Consider the following 22722-nt stretch of genomic DNA (forward strand, 5'->3'; position numbering starts at 1 on the left):
GTCTTACGTCATGCATTTGAAACCCGCCAAGTGAGAAGCAAACCAAGCTGTGTGTGTGTGTGTGTGTGTGTGTGTGTGTGTGTGTGTGTGTGTGTGTGTGTGTGTGTGTGTGTGCGGCAGTAACTCAGCAAACATGGGGGCCTGTCAGGACTCCATGTGCTGTCCGTCTCGTCCCGGCGGTGCGCGGCCCGGTCGCGTCCAACGTCCCTGTGCACTAAATCACGCGCATCGGTTTCCATGGAGACCCAACCTGTACCGGAAGTAGCCGCGCATGCGCACTGACGTCGTCCCCAGCTTTGCGTGAGTTCAACAGAATCTCACCGAGCTGCATCTCACTAACTCACTAACTCTCACTAACTCACTAACTCTCACTCTCAGCTTCGTAGTGTCAATGCTGACTAGAGGATTGGAGGACAAGCCCGGCCCGAAGCTCCGCACCAGCAGGGACCGAGAAGTGTTGTTGGGGTTCTGCTCGGAGGCTGGCCGCCGGCCCGAGCGCCGGTCTGGTTCGGACCCGGAGGCGGCCCACCGCGGCGGGTTCACCGGCCCAGTCTGAGGGTGAGGAGTGGGACCCCCGGGGAAGCGGCCGGAGAGAACCCCTCGAAGGTGGCGCCCGTTGCTGCCGTCACGCACCAACTCCCCCCTGGGGATCCAGAGAGTGTGGATTCAAGCTCGGCCCCGCAGGCCGTGAACATCCAGAGCGGCCCGGAGGGCTGCCGCCGCGCCGCTGCCCTCTGCAGGAAGCACAACTGCCGCCCTTCACTCCGTCACAACCTGCGGACTTTTACGTTCCCCGCGGTCCATCCAGACTCCCGCAGGAGAACCCAGAGACCCGTTTCAAGGCTTCTGGGGTCCACGTGAAACCGTCCATCAACGGGGCAAATGGCATAAATGGCAAGTTCTGGCTCTCCTTTGGCAGAACGATCCCGCTGTCCAGACACGTGGACGAATGTCAACCTAACTGGCCGTGCGCTCGGTCAAAACAGCTTTTCTGCCATATTTTGGAAATAAACCAACTGCTTAGCGACGCACCCTCGTCCTCTCCTTCAACCCACAGTAATCCGATTCCCCCCGGTGTCCTGGAGGCGATGGCTGCCACCGCTGGAGGTCCTGGTTGACCCGGGCCTCCGTGGATCCAGTACGACAGTCAGACGTTTGATTCTGGAGGCTCTTCCTGGTGTAACTCTGCATTTATCAAGGCTCGGGAGTGACTCGAGGAGACTCAAGGAGCCGGGGCCCCCGAGCATTGTCAGGAAAATGACGATGAGTCTAGAAATATGTTCGGATCTGAAACGTGCAATTTGTTCTCACTTCCCAAAGTTTGAGGCACCGACTTTGTTCATCAAATCCAGTCCAGGGCTGTTTCAGACGGACTCTGGTGTCACATCATGATGGTGTGAGATGACAGAGGCCTCCATCCTCACTCTACTGCTCTGCAGCCCCAGAAGCGTCGGTGCTATTTCAGCACCAAAGGTACTGCCGCGTCCCTCGCCTGCACTGAAGAGCTGCAGCAACACGAGCAACTTCCTCAAACATCTCAACAGGCTGAACTTCACCATGAGAACAAGCAGCAAGCCTCAAAGTCTCCTCCTCCATCCGCTGTCACTCAGAACCATCGCGGGAGATTCATGAAGTGCAAAACAAGTCCTGTACTGGTGATATTTAATGTGTTTTCAATGAGTGAAAATGAAAAATGAAGATTGTTTGATCAAACGATCTGAAATATGCGACTGAGCCACTTGGATCTTGGATGAAGCCACGGTCACCGTTCTTTCATCGAGTTGACAAATGTAAAGGCTCATTCGCTGGTACTATGCATTAGAAAATATCCACAAAGCAAGTGTTTCTTCGACGCTCTTGATGGAAGGAAGTCCTCTGTGTACATCTTGTCATAAACAAAGGGGTTTTGGATCAATCAAATCATTAGTCAAGTTATTTTTGTAAGTAAAAACGATACAATTTCATCTTATCCAATTGAATCCTGTATCTATTTTGTTCCAAGTGACTTTTATTAATATTTCAAATTGCCTAAATGAACAATGTGCAAACATGTTTTTCCTTTAAGGAGCAAAAAGTAACCAGTCCACGAGTGAAGGCCACAACTGAATAGAACCGTATTGACGGGGAAACGTTTGGCCTCGTCCGTCTCTCGTTCCTCCCGATCCACTCCCTCCAGGGTCGACTGTCCTCGACCGCCCGACCTTCAACGTCACCAAGCGGAACGACGGAGACCCGGAATGTCGGCGAGCAAACCTCGAGACCGTTGATTGTTTTCTGCTCCGAAGCCCCACATTTCCTAGACGAGCCTTTCACTCAGCGAGGGAAACTCCGGCACAACCCACTTCAGCGTCCACACTTAACATCAACAACTCCAAGAGTCCAGTCGTCTCCTGGAGCTTGGCTCCTCCAAGTCATGCTTCGAGATGTCCAACTTGGAGCAGAGACCGCCCCGCTCGGGCTCCTCCATCACCAGCGTGTGACGCCGAAGTCTTCATGGAGCTACTGGTTGCGGTTCACGTCTCTCTGCCCTGGTGTGCCTCCCTGTGGCCGGTAAACTCAGGCAACCGCCGGGTCAACAGTCTGACTGCTTTACAGCACCGTGAGTTACAATGACAGCTGATTGCGAGAAGGAAATTGGGTTTTATTTGTTTTTCAACACTTTAGAGGACAATGCTCACAACACAGCACGACATGAGGAATATTTCGCTGTCCCTGTTCGATGACTTATGTAGCTGCAAATCACCTTTGTCTTAATGAAACCTCACACATTCAGAGAACTGGGCGAAAATCATGGCATCGGACTAAAGTACACAATTTGCAAGTGACACCATTGGAACTGTTCATTGTTCACTCGCTGCAAATACTTAAAAGCCGTAACAACATGTATTGAATCCTATGGAATAAGACACAAGTAGCTCACTTGTTTAGTCCCTCAGTTAATAATTTGTAGTTTAATGAAAAGGCAGCTCTATTCGTTCACAGTCGGCGGTTAATAAAAACCTATAAAATGGCCGACGGCTAAAAAGCCCGCCTGAAAAAGACGTCGATTATGTTGCTAATCAACCTTTCAGTTATTTTGGTTTATGAAAAACATCCTAGAACTATGGTTTTCATGATACAGAACAGAAAGGAGATTATGGATAGCATATTAAAACGTCTCTTGTCCACGAAAGAATCCAATACACTATCAACCGAGGCAAAAACTACAAATGTATTTCCATTCTGATTATTTTACTCAAGCTTTGAATACTTGTGCAAAAAAAACAACACAAAATACTCCTCGTAAAGGCTGGAGTAGCGACAGTGATAAAACGATGTTCCATCGTCTGCAAATTCATAAAACAAACATTACAAAGCAATACACGAAAAGATGCCGATAGCTTTAATTTTTTCAAGTTTCTTTACAGTTTCATTTTCCAAAAATTAGCAAAAAGAGCAAATAGAAAGACCGGCTGACAGGATGAGAATGACAAAGACAACAGTAGGAATGATCTCCAAACACCAGTCCGATATTTTCTACGAAGGAAGTGGTTTTATCTTCTCCTCCTCCTCTCCTCTCTGTTCTTGTCTCTGTTTTCTTTATTCCTCTCTCCATCCCTCTGTCTCTGCTTCTCCCTCTCCGGCTCATTATTCTCCCTCCCTCTGCCTTGCTGTCCCCTATCCCTTTCTCGGTGTCTCTGTCTGTATTCCACGTCCACTCTGTGCCTGTCAGCCTCCATCTCCTCCTCTTCACCTCTGTCAAGACGTCTGGTCTGATGGGTGCCGTCGTGGCCACTGACTTTCCTGTATTTCCACGCGTCCTTCTCCTTACTGTCCTCATTGACGCTCTTGCGTCCACGCTTGGCTTCCAAGTGGTGGCCCTGGACCTTTTTCTTCTTCTCCGGACTTTGGTTGGACTTTCTTTTCTTCTTTTTATTGGATTTAGAGACTAAGTTTGGAGAAGAAAAGTGAAACAGAAAAAGATTTTCAGTCCCCAGCAAGGAAGCTTCACCTCCCTGCACAGAAACCCTGAGCAAGTGGAAGTTGTAATACACAACTGGTGATGTTGATGGAAATTTGGGATTCTTATTACATTGCAAATAGTCATTAGTCATTCAAAGGAAAAGGGCAAATATTTTATTAGACTGTAGTCATGAAAAACTATTTTGACCTTGTTTTGCTGGCATTCTGTGGCAACATGTTACTCCTACGCAAAGGTGGTAATAATAATCTAGAAAGCTGTTGGACTTTGTTCCAAAAAAGAAGTGCGCATTATGACTGATGTCATTTCAGGTTCAACGAGAGGCAAAACAAACTCCTTTTCCTTCAGCGATCAAACATTCCTGGTTGGGTTCCCGGCGCCTCCCAGTGTGTTCAAGTGTTGTTGAGCAAGACACCGAAGCCCTAACGGCTCCCCTGGCGCCGGCAGACGGCAGCCGACTGCTCAGGGTTCGTCCCTCATGGCTGCCATGCAGAGAAGGAATTTCCACACGAGGGATTGATAACGTATAAATTAGAAAAAAAGAAAATGAACAATATCAATTTCTTATTTAAGTGACAACCATTGTGACCCGGAAAATACCGCAAAAATCTGCTGCCTACATTATAATGGAGGAGAGAGGAAAGGCAGTGAAACGTATCAACACTTGGGTTCTGCAGTAAAGTGACAGAAAAGGTGAACTGCCAGACAATTATGATTCTTGTCATGGACTTAAAAGAGTTAATGGAAGTTTAAATGCTGTCAAATGACCCACTCAGATACTCCTTTGTTCTGCTCTTGTTCTAACACACACACACAGGCACACACACACACACACAGGCACACACACACACACACACACACACACACACACAGGCACACACACACACACACACACACACACACACACGCCCGCTAGCACGCTTCATACATCAAGTACAAACCTCAAGGCTCCCCAAATTATTCTCATGTAGTGAGAAACACAAAGGGCACACAGGAACAGGGAAACAGGTTTCTACACTGTTCACGTGACAATAAAGGTTTCTTCTGAGTCGCACCTTTCACCATTATAAATGTCTACACAGAAAACACTACGGACATACCTGCGCTGCTGTTGCTGCTGCTCGACGATGAACTGGAGTCCGAGGAGTCTGAATCCGACCCGCTGGAGGAGTCCGACGAAGACGAGTTGGACGAGGAGGAGGAGGAAGAGGAAGAGTCAGAGGACTCCACTTCCTGGTTCTGTGTCATGATCATCTTCGGAGCATTCTTGAGATGTTCCCTCAGTTCATCTCTGTCACAGACAAAGACACAAGAGAAAGAAGTCAGTCGCGTGTTAAACTTCTGGTGTCGCCTGCATTGTGTCAGCTTAGATTACCAACCGGATTCTTTCCCACTTCTCTCTCTTCAATGCATTAGAACATGAAATCCATCGACTGAAAACATGACATCCAACTTCTCATTTCTCCTCTGGACACATGTCACTTTGAGGTAAAAGACTTTAACCGCGGTGTGGCAAGGAACTGTGTGGCGATGGCATCGTTGGACCTCAGAGCCCCTGGGTACGATCTCAAAAGAGCCGCTTCTAGCAGGGAGAATAACTGGGGACTTTAACTGCCGTGGACCCGTCATGAACAGAACTGAGCAGAAGCAGCGAGGCCTTCAGTGTTTGACTCAGCAGCAGCCTCGACAGGCTCGGAGGAGACCTGACTTCTACTCAAGGGTGAGGGTGACACCTCAGTGTCCATGACTGGCATTCATTTGCCGTCACAAACATCTCCAACCCTGTTTTAATGATCACCGCTCAAAGCCTGCTGACCAGCCAAAGCTAAAACCGGAAATGTTCTTTAAATCCATATTGTGACAGGGAACGGACTGGATGTTTTTTCTTTGTATTCATGTCTCTGTGTGTAACTTACGTCAGGCCTCCCAGTCCAATGGAGGTGAAGAAGTTTATGGCAAAGCGAGTGTTTCTGGGATTGTCACGTGGAAATAGACCTTCAAAGAAGGGCTGAAGAGTTCTGGAAGAAAACAACAAAAAAAATGAAAAAAATTTTTCCAGATAAAATTTCATTGCATTGTACTAATTTCATGCAGAGCCACCATGATTGCAACTGTACCCGCGACTGGCTTTACACTACAACGCTAATATGCTATTGTCCCCATCATATGAAAACACTTTATAAAGTTATAACTGCTACAAAAGGACTAAAGGTGAAGCAAACAGTCGAGTCGGAGCGCTTGAAACGATTCAACAAAAAGATTTAAAAAGGGAAGAAACGGTTAAATATTAATATCCAACACTTTATTTCTGCAAATCTCTTCAGGTATTCATATTTTCAGAATGTTCCCATCTACAACATTCCTGGTTAATCACAATGTGTATTCACATATGTGGACATGGTGAATTTGACCTTTAACAGTCAAAGCCTATAGTAAATTGTACATTAATATATTTGTTTATGAATCACTGAACTTTGTATCAGTTCATTTCAATGCTTTAAGCTCTTCATATAAAGAGAACGCTGCGGCAAAACTTCAGCGACTAACAGCAAGCAAACACCCTGAGAAAGGAAGCTTCACCGTGGTCTTACATGTCTTTCAGCCGCTGGTTGAGTTTAGGGAGGCCCATGTAGGCGCACAGCTCCTGGAAAAGGATTTTCACAAAGATCCTGCTGGATGAGGTGGTTGTCTCTTCACTTATTCTGATACACTCCAGCACCTGCCGAGGAACATTGACAAGGCGGCAGAGACGGCAGGTGACATCGACCGACAACACAGCGTTCTATCACACACTGTGTGTGAGTACTCACGCTCCAGGGAACGGAGTCTGTATACAGCAGGTGAGCAAACAACCGGGCCACGTTTCTCAGCTTGTTGGTCTCCAATCGATGAATCGTGTCGTACTGCTCAGAAAAGATCCCCTCGAAACTCTCCATGTACTCCTTTTTCAGCAGGCAAAACCTCTGTGCACGCACACACACACACACACACACACGCACACACATACATACACACACACACACACACACACACACACACACACACACACACACACACACACACACAAAAGTTGACTTTCAGTTAAAACTCTCCCTCTCCCTTGACGCAGCTAAAACATTGTCGAGTTTCTGGCATTTATGGCAGCAAACCACTAAGTGATTGGAAGCTCCCAGAGATGGTTGGCCCCAGACGTCCCAGAATCAGTGCTGAACATGCAGAGCTACGATTACTAACTCCTCGTTGACCAGACAGCAGAGACAAATAAACAGGCAAAACATCTCATGCAACATTTTCATTTGATGTAGCGCGCGGAAGAACATTATTGAGGCTCTCTGGAATTTGACAAATACTTAAATGTTTTAGAAATCAGACGTTTCCTGGCGTGGCCTTAAATGCCGCATCGGTTTAATCCAAAATGCATCTAGTCCTGAATCCTGGCTTTCCTGTTTCTATGTGTCGTGCTCTTGTGCGCCTCAGGAAGCCAACGTCCGTCAGCAGAATCTGACTCGTGCAGCATCAAGTGCACATCAGCAAACTCAAGCTGGACTTGTGTGTATCGTGTGTAGCAGGAGAAATAGATCGGTATTCGAGTATTTATCAAAAGAACAACAGGCGCTGATTTGCCAGTGGGAGAAAAACGAGGCTGCAGATGTCTCACCCCTGCCAACAGACCAAAGAACTTCTCATATGTTCTCTGTTGAGCACAGCAGTCCAGGATCATGTTACAGAGCTCCTTCTGTTGACACAGAACATATTTAATCAATAAAAGGAAAACAAAGCCTATGAGATAGACAGACAGACAGATAGATAGACAGACAGATAGATAGATATAAAATAACAATCAACCTTCACTATAAAGGAATGTTCTTGATGTGATTTTACATCAAATACATTTAATAATAGAATAGATAGAAAGACAGTCAGGCAAGATAGAATACACTACATAGAGAATGGATCGAGGATTATTTCAGTGTTCTTTCTCTTTCCAGATGGTACTGTTGTACTGTTGAATACACAGACAGAACGAACAGGGAGTTGCGGGAGGAAAGCGGACTCAGACATTTAGACTCTCCCTGACGGTCCTACAGAAAGGACAAACTTGAGAAAAACTTGGCATCAGAAGATCACAGAATGGTCTGCGAGCACAAATCAAGGTTGACAGCAGGCACAAGAAGTGTATTTTATTGTGATTTGATGAAGAAAATATTTGGCTGCTATTGAAATAAACTGAAGTTGTAAGAAGAGACTCACGACTCCATGACTCCCTAAAGTGTTTGTGTCATTACAGATACATAAGAACGCCTCAATGGTACTGAGGAAAAGACAGGCGGCTGCAGAGATGAAGATGCTGAGCTTCTCTTTGGGAGTGAGCAGAATCAACAGGATCAGGAATGAGTCCATCAGAGGAACAGCAACAGTCAGAGAGGCCAAACAAGTACAGAGGAAGGATAGTGAATTTATGGGTAGAAGGAAGCTGTAATATTCGTCTTCTTGTTTTTGGTGACTCCTGAAGGGAGTCACCACAGTGATTTGGCCTCCTCCGTCTGACCCTCTTCTCTCAAACAACTAACTTCTTTTCTCAATGACTAAGGGGGCATGTTTATTGGTTAATGGTGTTTCTGTTAATGGATTGCTGTTGGTACGTTACTGTCAATTATCCTGCAGGCAAGGTGGGGCTGGATTCATAACCATGTGGGACTTGAGGTGAAGTACGTATGTCGAGGTACGTATGAGTATGAGCTACGTATGAGGTACATGTGGTACGTGTGTCCTATGCGGCTCAGAGGTGGAGCGAATGCTTCGCATGCCAAATAATAGTAATGTAACGGTACATCCTGCAGCAGTTACCCGTCAACTGCAGGACCAAGAATAGACTGTAAGGCAGATGTGTATGATTATGTGCTTACTCACAGTCTGACTCTCTGGAAAGTCCATCTTGATCAGTTTGTGGGCGCACTCCTCAAAGTCCAGACTGTAAAAGCAATCGACCAAAAACATTTTCATGCGGCCTCAATTCATATTGTTGCTCCTCCCGTGAGAACATGGCAACTCGACCAAACATACAAAGACGCTATGATAGGAAATGACTGCCGACGTCCAGAGATGGTGCCTGACTGCTGTACTGTGTGTTTGCATGAATGCTTTCTTTAAGAGGACTTTGCTAGTAACTTGTTGCTTTTACAGTTTAAGGTGACAGATGGAGCAAAGTCAAGTCTAAATGTGAGATAAGGGTATGATCAAAATATTCACTGCATTATCTTGACAAATGTCTTCAAAACAAGAGAAATCCCTAAGAGAGTAAGAGATACAGAGTGTGTGTGTGTGTGTGTGTGTATTTACCTGGACTGAATAGCAAGGTAGATGGTCCTTCTAAATGCAACCAGGTTAACTTCTGTCTTATCAAAGATGGTGAGTTTTTCCTCTGGGTGAAACAGAAAAATCCTCCATTCAGATGATATGTATTCAGTCATCAGGTGCGGATCATAACAATAAGGGGTATTTTTAATTTGACCTGTTTGTGATCACCCTAATGCGGACAGAAATGGTTTTGCTTTATGCATGCTTGAACCAAACACCTGTGGTGTGTGCCAATGCACCCAACAGCAGTTCAGACTTTTCACCCTTTTTGGGGTCCGTGGACGGGCCTAGAGAGCACCCCTGTCGAGGACTCCCTCGTCTTACTGGGGGACTTCAACGGTTACGTGGACAGCCACAGCGAGACCTTGACAGGCGTGATTGGGGGAAACGGTCCCCCCAATACTAGGCTTCTGTACTGGTCCTGGACTTTCCATAAGGATCACCATGTTCAGAAATAAAGGAGTGCACGGGTGCCCCTGCCACCAGCACACCTCAGGCCGCAGCAGTGATGGACTTTGTGGGCGTATCATCGGACCCGAGGCCCCATGTTCTGGACACTCGGGTGAAGAGAGGGGCGGGCGGAGCCGCAACTGATCACCACCTGGTGGTGAGCTGGCTCCGATGGCGGGGGACCACAGGGGTCAGACCCAAAGGCACTGAGGGTCTGTTGGGAATGTCTGCAAGAGTTCAACTTCCACCTCTGGCAGAGCTTCGACCACGTCCTGGGGAAGGCGGGGGACACAAGAGTCTGAAAGGGCCAGGTCCCGTGCCTCGGTAGCTGTCGAGGCGGACCCCAGCGGTGAGGGATGCTCCTACCCAGCCTTTCCAGCCCGTGGGGCTCCGGAGGCAGCTGATAGGGCCCGGCAGGCCAAGCGGCACGGACCCGCGGTCCTTGCCGAAGCAAAAACTTGGCTGGCAGATATGATGTTATTAGACGACACGATAAAGCGTCTGAATGGGCCTCTAATCGAGAGCCAAATGCAACCCTGAGCCAAATGCTTTCTATGCATGAAAGACTTTGGAACCAGAAAGCCAACTTTCCAGACTGCTGTCACAAATAGAGCCCAATATTAAACATTTCTCAGTGCTACATTAGCTAACAGTTTTTCACAACACAATATCAGTGATGATGTTCCACATCAAATGCAACTGGGGCTCTTTCAGCTGCAGTGTGAAGTATGTCGCAGTCAACACCAACACCTCTACCCTGTGCACTTTTATCAACAGCTAGATAGAGAATCAAACATTTAAAAAGAAAATGCTAAGCTTTTTCAGCTCAACATGTTTGTGCGAGCAGACGTTGCCTCCAGTGAATAACCTTGTGAGGACAAGACTCAGGGACATTTTGCGTATTCAAACCAGTGCTTTTGAAAAAAGACCTGGCCTATGTACAGAAATCCAGATCTCAGGATCAGCGGTCACACTTGTGGCGGCATGTTGTGCAATTTGGTCATCTAAGATGAATACATTCTGAATTCTCCGCTTTTCAAATTTGGATTTATGTCGGTCAAACCCCGTCCTCACGCCTCATCTGTCTCGCGGTAGAGGGCTTCACGAGGTTAGGTGAGTTGTCGGGAGCTTAGTGCCCAGGTGGGTCACCCAAGGCTAAGAGGTCCCAGTCGAGGGAACCAGCCCAGTCGAAAGCGTGGCTCAGAAGAACCCTCTGGATATACGTCATCCAGGCCCCCCCCCCGGGAGCCGGGCTTTAAAGAATTCATTCCAGCTCTTTTTTTAATTGCCATACTATTTTTAAATAAAATGTACTTTTTACATTTCCCATAATTCTGCTCTCTTGCATCTCGATGGTTTGATTTCAGATTCCAATTGTCTGCTTGCTGGCATCCAATTTTAAAGCTGTGACGTCCATCTGATGGTGCTCATGAAAAGATGATGGAATTAAGTGGGCACATAAATCAGTGTATCTGCAAAGGGTCTCTTTTATTCAGGAAAAAACAAATAAGCGAGTAGGTCTCACCTTCTCCCTCCACTCGCTCATCATCTTCATCTTCTTCATCACTGTCATCCCCCTCCTCACCAGAAGTACTGCTTCCCTCATCCAGAATATCTGTTGAAAGGTCAAAGGTGATCAACTATCGTGTGCAAATAGTGACCGATAACCTTACAGTGAGTGTGTGAAATAAGGTCAACACCTCTTTTAAGGGTTTTGTACTTTTCCTCATTATCCAAGAAGTCTGGGTCCATCTTAAACACATCTGAGTAAAGACACAAAAACAGACAGCAATTAGGTCTCCGTCACCTCCAAAAAGCCTCATCATTTGTAATAGACAGTGCTGTGGTCCTTCTGCGGGTCTCACTGAGGATGTCCTCTGTATTGTACTCGTCATCCAGTGGCAGCATGTGGGTGAACTGGTCATCCTCGTCCACCAGGTCCAGGCCCTCTGGTATCACCGGGTGGTCTTTAAAACCGTCTTTCCTGATTGCAAACATGACCTCAATCATATACTGGACCCTCTTATCAATCGATGACTCGTGGAGGACGTTCCTGAGACGTTCAAATATGGCTGAGAAGAAAGAAAATAAAAAATAAGTTTTTTCTTCATAGACTTTTACATTCACTTACATTTACTTACATTTTCCAAATAAAATTACTTGAGTGCAACAACTTCTTCAAAACTAAGTTACAACAGATACTTTGCCAATTTAGTGGCAAAAAAACAAAACACTCTTGCTGCTCCTGCATCACAGTTTTTGGACTAAATGTTGTGAAACTTTGAGATCCTGACTTCATTTGGCCAAACTGGGAAATATCCAGATACATGGATCTAAGGATGGCCAGAATTGACAAGTAAGTTTAGAAAAGATCTTGGCGGCAAACAGGCCCTTTCACACATCACGGTTCCAACTGAAGCCGGCTCTGCTGAACCTGGCTAGGCTTGTATTCCTGCATTTTACCAACTCAATGTGGTCTGGGTTGTCATAGCATGATGGCGTGAAACTGCCTAGCATTTATACGCTAAATAATGGAGGGCATGGAGATTAGGGTGGACTTGCTGCTCAGTCTATGGCGTTTTGTCACACACAAAGCAAAAAGAAATTTTAATAACTTGAATTTGAATTTATACGCATCACTTAGTAGACAGTGTGACACGTGCGCTCCAAATTACTCTAAAAATGATTACAAAGTAAAGGAAAATCTGTGCCAAGGTGCAACCTGGAAAGGGAAAACCAAAAGACTGGCTTTCCTCCAAATTAGGAGTCTAATGTAGCCTGGCAAGAGCCAAACAAGATACAGGCAGGCCCTTCGCGATGCTCAATCCACTTATTATTCAACACTGATGCAGGAGCAGAAGAACCGTAGGCCTGCTCTGCTGAGACTCTAGCCTATGAGGCATTCTCTCATTCCTCGCCCTCTTCCTATCCAGGCTGCACATCCCTTCCTCACGTACCTTAAGTTTATCATGGCATGTCAATAACTTCATTTTTATCCCTGAGCTCTCTCATTTGGCGAGGCTCTGGCCTGAACTACTGCAGTGGCCCTGCCAGGCGCCCATCATTATTTCATTATTTTTATCATGATATTGAATCCATGATTGCATGTCTCCAGAGCTGTGCAGCTGTTAGCACGGCTGTTGTTATTGGTATGACACGGTTCGTGCCTCCCCCTCCCCCCCGTCCTGTCACCCATCTCTCTGACACTCTTCATTCTAGACAAAAGGCCGCCTGCATCAAGCTCGGATCTGTCCTCGGCTTCTGCCTGCAAGGGGCAGCTTTTCCTTGATACTGTTGCTAAGTGTCTGCTTATCGGGGCAAGTTGAGTTTCTGTAAATCATCATTAAATAGTTGGAAGACTGTCTTTAAATGTTAAGAGTCCTGAAACAACTGTAGAGTTTGGCACAACATCTGACGTGACTATTATCTGATGGAAAAGTCCCTAAGCAAGTTGAGCTGAGTCATGCGGGAACCTCGGAGTGGAAAAGGCTCATTTAGTTAAGTTACTGCCCTATAATGTAAGCATCACAAACTAAATTTCATTATGTAGTTGTCATTTAAGCCAGTTGTAGCAAGTAGAAGTGTTTATTTTTCTGAATACATTCAGCCACTCATCCACCATCTTCTTTAGATGTGATGGTTCATAAGTCAGAGGCTTCACAAGATATCAGCAGGTAGAATATATAAAAATACAGCATATATATTTACAGATGAGAGGATGAGAGGCAAAATATATCCAAGAATCTAAAGCAAGTCCAGCTGCTTCAGATCAGATTATTACTAAACAACCATCATCTGTGTGTCAAGACAATTAGAGGGCATCCATTTTCAATGTCAACAACACTTGAATATGTGCTGGAAAAGCAAACATTGTCAGCAAGTTCAGCAGTCATTATACCGTTGATTCCACGGGGGGATACTTCAGTTAGCTTGAGTCCACACTCTTTCAGGAAAGAAATGGCAACCTCCACACTGTCATCGGTTGGACGCTCAAGCAACAACGTGAGCATCTCCAAACACAACACCTCGTGGGCCTAAGGGCAAAAATGACAACGGAATCTCATTTGAGGTGAACAGTGAAGAGGTCAAACAGAAGTCAATTCAAAAAAGCAATACTTACCACATTCTGATTGATCAGGTGAGCCACAAACTTAGAAGCTGTTAGACATTGTTGCTGCAAAAACAACAAAATAACAGGATGCATCAGATGAAATGCTGCTAACATAATAAATGTAAAATAAAAACAGATTCAGCCATTGGGTATTCTATTGCTATAAAATGTCTGTACAACTGCAGAGCATCTACCAGAGTAGAGGACGCAGGAGAGCAAGCTCCATCGTCAAGGACCACCATTTCCACTTTCATTTACTGCCCTTAATTGTGCTGATTGATTTATTTGTATTATGTACCTACTTCACTTCAATGTTACTAACACCTTGTAAAACAATCTGGCTTTTCTGTGACAGCAAAGCATCAATGTTATTCTACAGGGAAACCCAATTCTTTACTGTGAATATTAAAATGAACACTTTGAATCTTAATAAAAGGTGTACCAACACGCAGGAGGAGATGTACTGTTTGAAGTTGCCATGCACGGATTACGTTACTCTGATCATTGGAGTCAGTGTGGCGTTACCAAGACGATCAATCCAGATAGTACAAACTGTGCCAGTATTGAACCATTAAATACATTTGAAAAAAGTCCCGTAAGGTAGCGCCTCATGCTTTCTTTGTTACAATACAATTGACAGTTACATTTGTTGGTGTATTATTAGGTAAAATGAGAAGCACGTCTTTAAACTTTCCAACTGAAGGACCCGCTGAAAGTATGAACAGCTTCATCATTTCTTCCATTCATTGTCAAACACAGGAGAAACAGACTGAGACGTACCTTGAGGTTGCGGCGGTATCCCCGCCTGAAGTTCAGAATAAGGCGCTTAAGGATCAACTCTCCAATCTGTGGGAATTTGGAATTGATGATGGCAACGACGGCAGCATACACGTGTGTGAAAATGGGAGACGCTGCCTGTGCCTGCAGTACAGAACGAGCCAGCAGACCCCTGAAAAAAGTTGCACAGTGTGACAGGTAAGCGGACAAAAAGCAAAAATGAAAAAAAGCACAAATACAATACTTTGGAAACTTTTTGCTATTGAAAGCAGTAATTATATATCAATTGCAGTAGAAGACTGGACCTCCCAGACACAGAGGTTTCAAACTGCAACCAGCTGACACACTCCTACTGCACTCGGCTGATCTCCACTTAACAAGTTGTGACACTGCTAGATCAACAAGTTGGAGCACTAGATAATAAGGTCAGTCACTTTAAATGGGGTGAATATTAAGCCAAACATTTATTTTAAACTATGTCTTGAATTTATTGACAGTAGTTTGTGAAAACTGCTTTTCACTTTGACACGAGAGAAGCTTTTTTCTTTTCTTCAAATTCTGATCAAAAAAACAAAATCATATGGAGTAGGATTTGATTTATCGGAGCAACATTTCGTGTGTGTGTGTGTGTGTGTGTGTGTGTGTGTGTGTGTGTGTGTGTGTGTGAATATTTCTAACAATTGTGTTTCAAGTCCTTACTGTGATACAAGTGAATTGATAAATGATAAAGTGAATTGTGAGATTGAATGTGTTCTTTTCCGTTTGAGCTCACCTGCCCCTGACGATATTCTCTTGCAGCAGCTCCTGGATGATGTTGACAATGTTGGAAACATTCACTTTATTGATCAACCCATTGATGGACTTTTTCAGGGCCTCCCAGCTCATTCTCTGATAGGCTAGGCTGCACAGGGCATCAAGTAGAGGTTTATTTGTCACATATAATCCTAGCAGCTGTATATTAAGATGAGGTTTGACAAATCAAAGTAATTATTAATCAGATATCAAAATGCAACCGGAGGTCACCGAACTTGAAAAAGTATGACAGATCTGACTACGAGTTGTGACATAAGTAGTTCCAAACTGTATTTTTCTGATTGACAGGGCTAAAGGAGTGTGAAGCGTGAAAAAACAAAAACAAATATGATGACATTATTTCAATATGTCAAATAGATAAACATATTGTCAGAATTACCCCACCTACTCTGCCAATGGCAATATTTAATATTAATATTAATATTTGATAAGAATGATAACTGTTGAGTTTTAGTATCCAACTCATCAGTCTAACAGCTATACAATTCCCTTGTCTCAGGAACAGCTCACAATCTCAGACATGAAAATTGAAGAAGAGAAAGAAGAAGAATGAGGGGAAAAATTCTCTCATATGGAATAAAACACAAGAGAACTTGAACCTCAAAATCTTTAACTTTGTGCATTGAATGTAAAAGCAAAGTATTTAAAATTGGTTGTATTGTGACTGAGACAGATTATCTCATTCAAAATCTCTGCTAGAAAAATCTCAGACTTTACACGCTTGTTGCTCTGCAAAACAATCAGCGGGAACGTCTCTCCAAAACTGAGCCAAAGTGTGAGGCCAGGGCTGCAAAGTCAAGGCCCGTGGGCCAGATCAGACCGGCCGACCGGTTCCGTCTGGATCGCAAAGCTAAGATGCCGGGTTTCAGGAGCGTATTAAACAATTGGTAGATGAACAGTAGTTAACGTGCCATGACCCGTCAGGCTCCATGTGGCCCCTGAGCTAAAATGAGATTGACACTTGTGGGTTAGGCTAATAAAGAAAGACACTGACCTGCTCTTATCAGTGATTTGCTGCTGCATCATGCGCAGCTTTGCAGGAGGGATGTAAGCTCCACCGGCTCTTGTAAGGATGGGGTCAAGCTCCTCTTTCTTTTTCTTCATTGCCGGTTCATTGGTTGTTACGGACTCACTCTCTGCTCGAGGGGAGGGGGTGCGACCTCTCCTCCTGGGAGCCTCTGCTTCCCAATTGTACTGCCGATCATCGTGGTAACCTCTGGGCAGAGAAGACAGGGGAGAATAAGAGTACTATTTTGCTTCTAACTTTCATAATTAAATAACTAATAATGGTTAGCGCTTCTGCCTCAAGGACCCTAGTTTCATTCCCCAAAAGGGCCTTCCTGTGTCCTTTGCATGTTCTCCCTATGTCTGCCTGGGGTTCCTCCAGGTTCTTGGATTTCCTCACAACAGCCCAAAAACATGCAGGGGGTTAACTGGAATAATTTGGAAAAATTGGCCAGATGTGTGAGTCGCTGTGGGGACCCCTGAAGGGAGCAGCCGAAAACAAAAGAAATACAAACAAGAAGAAGAATATTAAATTTAATTATCAGGCACCTTTCTCAACTTAAAATCACCCAAGAAAGGCAAAAAAAAAAAAAAAAAGGTTAAGAATCACAGCAGCTGAAGTGGTTTGAGTTTGCACTTAAATTGAGGCAGAGCCTCTATTTGTGATGCCAGGGAGCAGTGGGACTGACGGCATGGTAGCCCATTGTACGAACGGAGGTAGAGGAAACAACAGGCTGAGTTGTAGATGAAGCGGCTCCGATGGGTAACGAGGGGCAGTTGTTTAAATGTCATCCTAGATTATATGCCAGTGCAACTGCTGAAGAAGAGGGGTGATGTGTTGTCCAAGTGGGGGTCTGAGTTATGATACAGGCGGCAGAATTCTGGAGGAAGTGTAGTTTGTGGGGGGATTTACTGGGGAATGGAATGGAAAGAAGCCATCCAGCAAAGAGGTGACGGCTACAGATGAGAGTGGCTGCAGCTTACGGAGTTTGTTGACCATGTGTAGAAATAAACAGACCCGATGATATTGTACACCAAGTACACCACAGAGCGACACCTAGACTTCTAATCTGAGGGGAGAGATGGATGGAGGACTTCTCTATATTGACTGAGGAATTGTGAGATTTGGAAATGACGCAGACTAGAAATAAAGGAAATTCCCCTATGGGGATCAATAAAGTTTATCTTATCTTAACTTCAGTTCTATTGGTGTTGAGTTTGAGAATGTGGGAGGAGAACCATGATTTTAACTTCATGAAACCCTCAGAAAGGTCTGAGGGGGACATGGCAATAAGTCAGGGGAGAAGCCTGATAGAAAGTGGAAGCCTTCCCCCGGGACTCTGCACAGCTGCGTTGTCCTCTTCCCTGAGTCGAGCCATGTTGACCGCACACCTGTTGGCCCTTCACTTTCGGAGGAGAGCTGAGTAAAATGATAAAATGTTCCCACACGTGCATATCGAACAGTGGCCAATTTATCAAAACCCATTATCTCACGTTTAAATCTGCAAAAAGTATGCATCACGGAACAATGACACCCTCACATTACCGATTATCCCGTGGTCTGTCACTGTGACGCTCCCAGTTTCTCTCTCTAGACCGGTCTCGTCCCCTGGACCAGGAACCGGACCGGTCTCGTCCCCTGGGCCTGGACCTGTCTCGTCCCCTGGGCCTGGATCTGTCTCGTCCACCGGGCCCGGGCCTGTCTCGTCCCCTGGACCTGGACCTGTCTCTTCCCCTAGACCTGGACCGGTCTCGTCCCCTGGACCTGGACCTGGACCTGGACCTGTCTGGTTCTCTGGTTCGAGATGGGTGTCGATCGGTGGAATCAGATTTAGATGCATTTTTCCCTCTAGATCCAGACTGATCTTGTTCTGTTGCTGTGGATCTATTAGACTCTTGGGATTTTGTAGACTCTCTGGATCGAGATCTTGATGGCTCTCTCGATGTGGATCTCTGGGGGAAAAAACGCATCTTTTCAGTCACCGTTAATTCTTCAATGTGCAAATTGAATTAGTCCTTACATAAGAGGCAACATAGTGCAGACTTTGTGTACAGTTAGGGAGACTATTATCTCTACATTGAAATGATACGTGGACTTGGTTGCCTCAGAAAAAGAGCAGTTGGAGCATCAGATCTCTACCTCCACCCTTTTTTGGTCTAATAATAGACTAATAAGTGACAAAAACAGAAATTTGCTCTGGCAGAATCTTTAACCAATATTACAGGCTGAGGACGGCCTGAAATCGATTTCCGAGAGAAACAGTAGATAGATATTGATTGTTGCTGTGACTTCTGTGTATACATTGAATGTAATTGCACTGATGTGGCCGACTAAACGTATTGGGCACAGAAATCATCCTGTGACCCTGTCAGAGTAAGAGATGACAGGGGTTCATAAATGCACCTTCAATACTACTAGAGCATATTACAGCTGAAGATCCTTGTGGAAAAAAAAATGGAAAATAAAAGAATTAAAAAAAATCTCTGGTGGGGTCAACCAAGACCAACAGGTCCTAAATGAGAGACCAGACAAAGTGCTGTTCAGATGAGCTGCTAAGGTGGAAAATAAATATGGATCTTGTCTACCTTAGTCTGGATGAGGGTCACCATGGACCCAGTCTAGAGCCAGGACTGCACTCATGGCGGCCAGGCTGTTCTCAAAAATAACTGTTTAACTTCGCAATGACAAAGAGATTGCCAAACATGATCTTGATCATCCTCTTGGCAATATCTGTGCAGCCCCTACAACAATGTGTGCACCATTTGCATACATAAATTTTCTGATTTGTGTAGTTTTTGACATTTCTTTCTCAGCAATTGTCTCTGCATATGGTCTTAAAAGATTTGCACATTACTAGTGTATTTATCATCCCTTACTATGATCTGGGCAACACTGCTTCTGATCTTCTTCGGCGTCCCCTCATGTTCACCCTCATCCTCACTGCTGCTGTCTGAGCTGCTTGCAGCAGCACTGCCTGGAGGACAACCGGCCGTCGGGGACAACTTCTGTGTGGGACTTCTCTCTAGCGAGGGGGACAGCTGAGGCCTCTCTTTCTCTGGACTGGCATCCTTGACCGATGATCCTGATGATACACATAACTTGGTTATCACAAATAAGAAGTAGTGCAGTGACTGATATGAAAATACCTCTTATACAGGCTTAGAATTCAGGAACAGTTGTTTTAAGCACACAATTTAGTGGCTGTAAAACGGGACCCTCCTACTCCCCTTGGACTAATATTTTGCTGTTCTGAACCAGGATCATAAGGTTTGACGCCGACTCCGTTCAATGGGGAGTGTTTTTGATAGCATGGGAACGTAAAGTACATTTAGCAACCACAGGCAAGAGTTGAGAAATCAGCTCCAGATCTACAAGTATTTAATGCGTGGATATGATTGTGTCAGGCTGTATTAACGTCTAAAGAGGTGATCAGCCTGATCTCTTCCAGTCTTTTTGTTTGTTGAAGAGCTTACTGTTTTGATTTTGAAAACTGATCAACTGCTCGAAATCAGAGCTGAAGAGGAAATATTCAATGCATAGAAATGCCTTTAGGAAATCTGTTATCACATATTCCCCAGACAGAATGGCTAGGGTTAATGTCGGAGTCTATGGGTCCTTCTACGGGTCCAGCAAATTATTTCTGGTATGAAAAAATAGTAAACAGAGGTACACAAAGTAATGGAGCACTTTTCTACAGTTGAAATTGAAAACAACAAAATATTAGCATGAACATTACATGTAGTACACAAGATTGTAATTCGGAGGATCGGCCTCCAAAGTACATATCAATGATATTCTCGAGTGTAATGAATATACTGTAACAGGAAAAAGGCAATTATAATAAGGATGGGATAACACCTACTTAGTGTTTGTAACTGTATGGAGTGAATTAATTAAGATTTATGTGGATGACAACATGAATTCCAAGCATAGGTATTAATAACTGTTACTCGCCTCTGACTTGTCTCTGTGCAGCACCGGGCACTGGACATTCAGAATCCATATCTGAAAACACATTTTAAGGACACACATGAGCTCTACAGAGGAAAAAAATCATTCAGACACCTTGAAACATTTCTAAGCAACCCAATGAGAACCCATATTTGTACAGAATTATGAACTGTTTACAGTACAGAAGTGTACAGTCAGAATTCAGCAAGCGATGTGAATGAAGTGCACCAGTGCATTTCTGTGCATCTCTGATTGAACAGTTTCTGCCTCCATTTATTCATTTGCAATAACATGTTGGAGCAACTCTGAGCCGTAAGATATGCCTAAGTTGACGACTGAAAACATGACAACTTGACCGAAAATGGAAGGATGTGTTTGTAAAAGAATGCATTGATGCAGGAGGGAAGCCAATCTATACTGACAGAACAGATACAGAAGAATATGTGCAGAGTACCGGTACTGACAGAAATACAACCGAGAAATCCAAATATCTTCAAGGGTCAAGCGTAAAGGAGCAGAAAACAGTCATGACAGCTTATGTGTTATTTGGCAAGCCAAACCAAAGCCTCTTTAACAATGAGCACCGAGCTCCAGGTCTCTAGTCTGCTGAATGCGAGTGAAACTTGGTTATTATCCCATAGAGACATTGCTAAGCTGGACTACTTCCAGCGGTCGGAGTTCCAACAAATTGTGAAGGTCTCAGGTCACGATCGGGCAACGACAACGTCCTGCTCCGTGAAACAATGGAGAGCCTTGAAGCCCTTTTGACGGGCATCGGCCACCGTTCACCGGCCATCGCCTCCCACACAGGCTGTCCATCGGAGAGGTCGCCAGGGCTTCAAGGACCTCCTAAAACACGTTGAAACAAACGGCCACGGCCGCTGCACCAGTGAGGCGGAGGCTGCAGGCAGGACCGGCCAGACGGAGCACCTCCTGCACGCAGGAACCCAAAGCGCCGAGGAAAGCACGCAACTCCATCCTGCCCGCACGGTTCGGAGCCAGAGTGGCTCTCTGTGGTCTTCGAAATCAATGCAAACCCGACCTCGATGATGAAGACTCCATCATCGCGTCCACTAAACGGATTACAAGAAATTAAAATAATGAACTTTCAACCACGGATGTAGCCCGTTCCTAGGAATATGAAATAAACAATGCGCCGCAGCTGTCTATTTGTCACAGACAAGCAAAGTAACGCAAAACAACCGTCCAAACAAGCCAAGTCATAATCATGATATCTTTTTGTCCCGATCATTCCGGAACATACAAAGCCATTTCCATTTTAAAGCGTCAGTTTAGTGACCATGCTTGTCTGGGACCGCTAACTTTAGCTGCTGAGCTAATCTCGAGTTTAGGGCACCGGACCGTTTCTCCAAGTATTTTGTCCACTTCAGTTAAACGCCTTGATCCGAAGGTGTTTCCGAAGGGGTTTTAAAATACAACATTTTTTATACTTACTTGAGCTTTCTTTTTCTGAGTGAGATCTGGCCGTAACTTCCTGGCGTTATGGCGGAAAAGGTTAGGTTAAATTTCGCATCACTTCCGGGTCAATTCGGATTTCATCGTAAAGACTTCCGGGTTTCTGTAGTGACGATCGGTAAATGCAAATAGCTTGACGCCGCGTCGCCGCCCCACAGACTGTAAACAAATTGCTTCGTTCTTACAGAAAATGACGGCCGACATTTGCATTTTCTTTACGTTTTATTGCAGAGTTGCTGAAAACTAACTCATTCCTTTGATGATTAAATCGCTGAGTCCAAATTCAACGGCCACTGACAAAATCAAATGCAATAACGTCAGTTATTACATCCTAATCCCCCGTTCTTGCGTTTCATCTGAATAAATAGGCGATTTCAAAGCTGTATTTAGGTTCTTTGTTTGTTTATTTTGAGATGGCACAAGAACTTGACAATTCATCACCCAATTCTTGACTGGAACACTTACTGTCAGCTGTCAAAAGACGTCAAATAGGACACCATATGACCATGCAACGCTGAGCCTTCACGGTTAGAAAGGGATGGCCCCCTTTCTGTGTCCCCGGACCCTGAGCCTATAGCTCTCCAGAGATTGAGAACCCCTAACTGGAGGAGGTCTGAGAAGAGGGACATGCAAAACTTAGACACCAAGAGAAAGGAGAAAATTCCACCTTAAAACTGTAACTCAATCGGCTTGCCTTCAACTTGGCTAAAGGGAATGAACAGAAGTGATAAACAGAGAGCTGTGACAGGTTTCTGAATGTCCACTCAGCCCCACTCTAAAACAATGTGAAGCAACAAAATGACAGCGTGCTCGCTTATT

The 22722-nt window shown here is 44.9% G+C and overlaps 1 protein-coding gene and 1 long non-coding RNA gene across 4 annotated transcripts; one reads left to right on the forward strand and one right to left on the reverse strand.

Annotated features, from left to right (window-relative positions):
* The first annotated feature begins 229 nt into the window (after positions 1 to 229).
* LOC147233690 (uncharacterized) lies at positions 230 to 6014 on the forward strand. 3 transcript variants are annotated; one of them, XR_015106311.1, is made up of 4 exons: positions 230 to 300; positions 379 to 2599; positions 5044 to 5282; positions 5378 to 6014. It is a non-coding gene; the product is annotated as an uncharacterized LOC147233690 (long non-coding RNA). The 3 variants fall into 3 exon arrangements; XR_015106310.1 differs by lacking the exon at positions 5378 to 6014 and adding an exon at positions 4273 to 4654 and having other exon boundaries at positions 5044 to 5162; XR_015106309.1 differs by lacking the exons at positions 5044 to 5282; positions 5378 to 6014 and adding an exon at positions 4273 to 4885.
* On the reverse strand, positions 2621 to 21973 carry cwc22 (CWC22 spliceosome associated protein). The gene is made up of 20 exons (XM_086148721.1): positions 21883 to 21973; positions 20431 to 20481; positions 19353 to 19558; positions 18022 to 18428; positions 16465 to 16686; positions 15430 to 15558; positions 14661 to 14829; positions 13890 to 13943; positions 13668 to 13803; positions 11635 to 11841; positions 11470 to 11532; positions 11295 to 11384; positions 9302 to 9383; positions 8873 to 8933; positions 7620 to 7697; positions 6772 to 6924; positions 6553 to 6680; positions 5878 to 5979; positions 5062 to 5252; positions 2621 to 3928 (listed from the first exon to the last, which is right to left on the reverse strand). The coding sequence occupies exons 2-20, from the start codon at positions 20477 to 20479 to the stop codon at positions 3534 to 3536; spliced, it is 2922 nt and encodes a 973-aa protein (XP_086004847.1). The 5' UTR covers positions 20480 to 20481; positions 21883 to 21973; the 3' UTR covers positions 2621 to 3533.
* Positions 21974 to 22722: the final 749 nt, after the last annotated feature.

Source organism: Fistularia commersonii, chromosome 6 (genome assembly GCF_037954325.1).
Source record: "Fistularia commersonii isolate RoL2024-O1a breed Wild chromosome 6, RoL_Fcom_v1.0, whole genome shotgun sequence".
NCBI lineage: Eukaryota > Metazoa > Chordata > Actinopteri > Syngnathiformes > Fistulariidae > Fistularia > Fistularia commersonii.

Bases quoted from the DNA above. Each gene is read 5' to 3' on its own strand.
- cwc22 (XM_086148721.1), bottom strand. From the start codon at position 20,479: ATGGATTCTGAATGTCCAGTGCCCGGTGCTGCACAGAGACAAGTCAGA. The intron at 11,842-13,667 runs GTATAATGACTG...CTTTCTTCTCAG, and splicing joins ATCCCCCCGTGGAATCAACG to CCATATTTGAACGTCTCAGG. The intron at 11,533-11,634 runs GTGAGACCCGCA...GTCTTTACTCAG, and splicing joins CAATACAGAGGACATCCTCA to ATGTGTTTAAGATGGACCCA.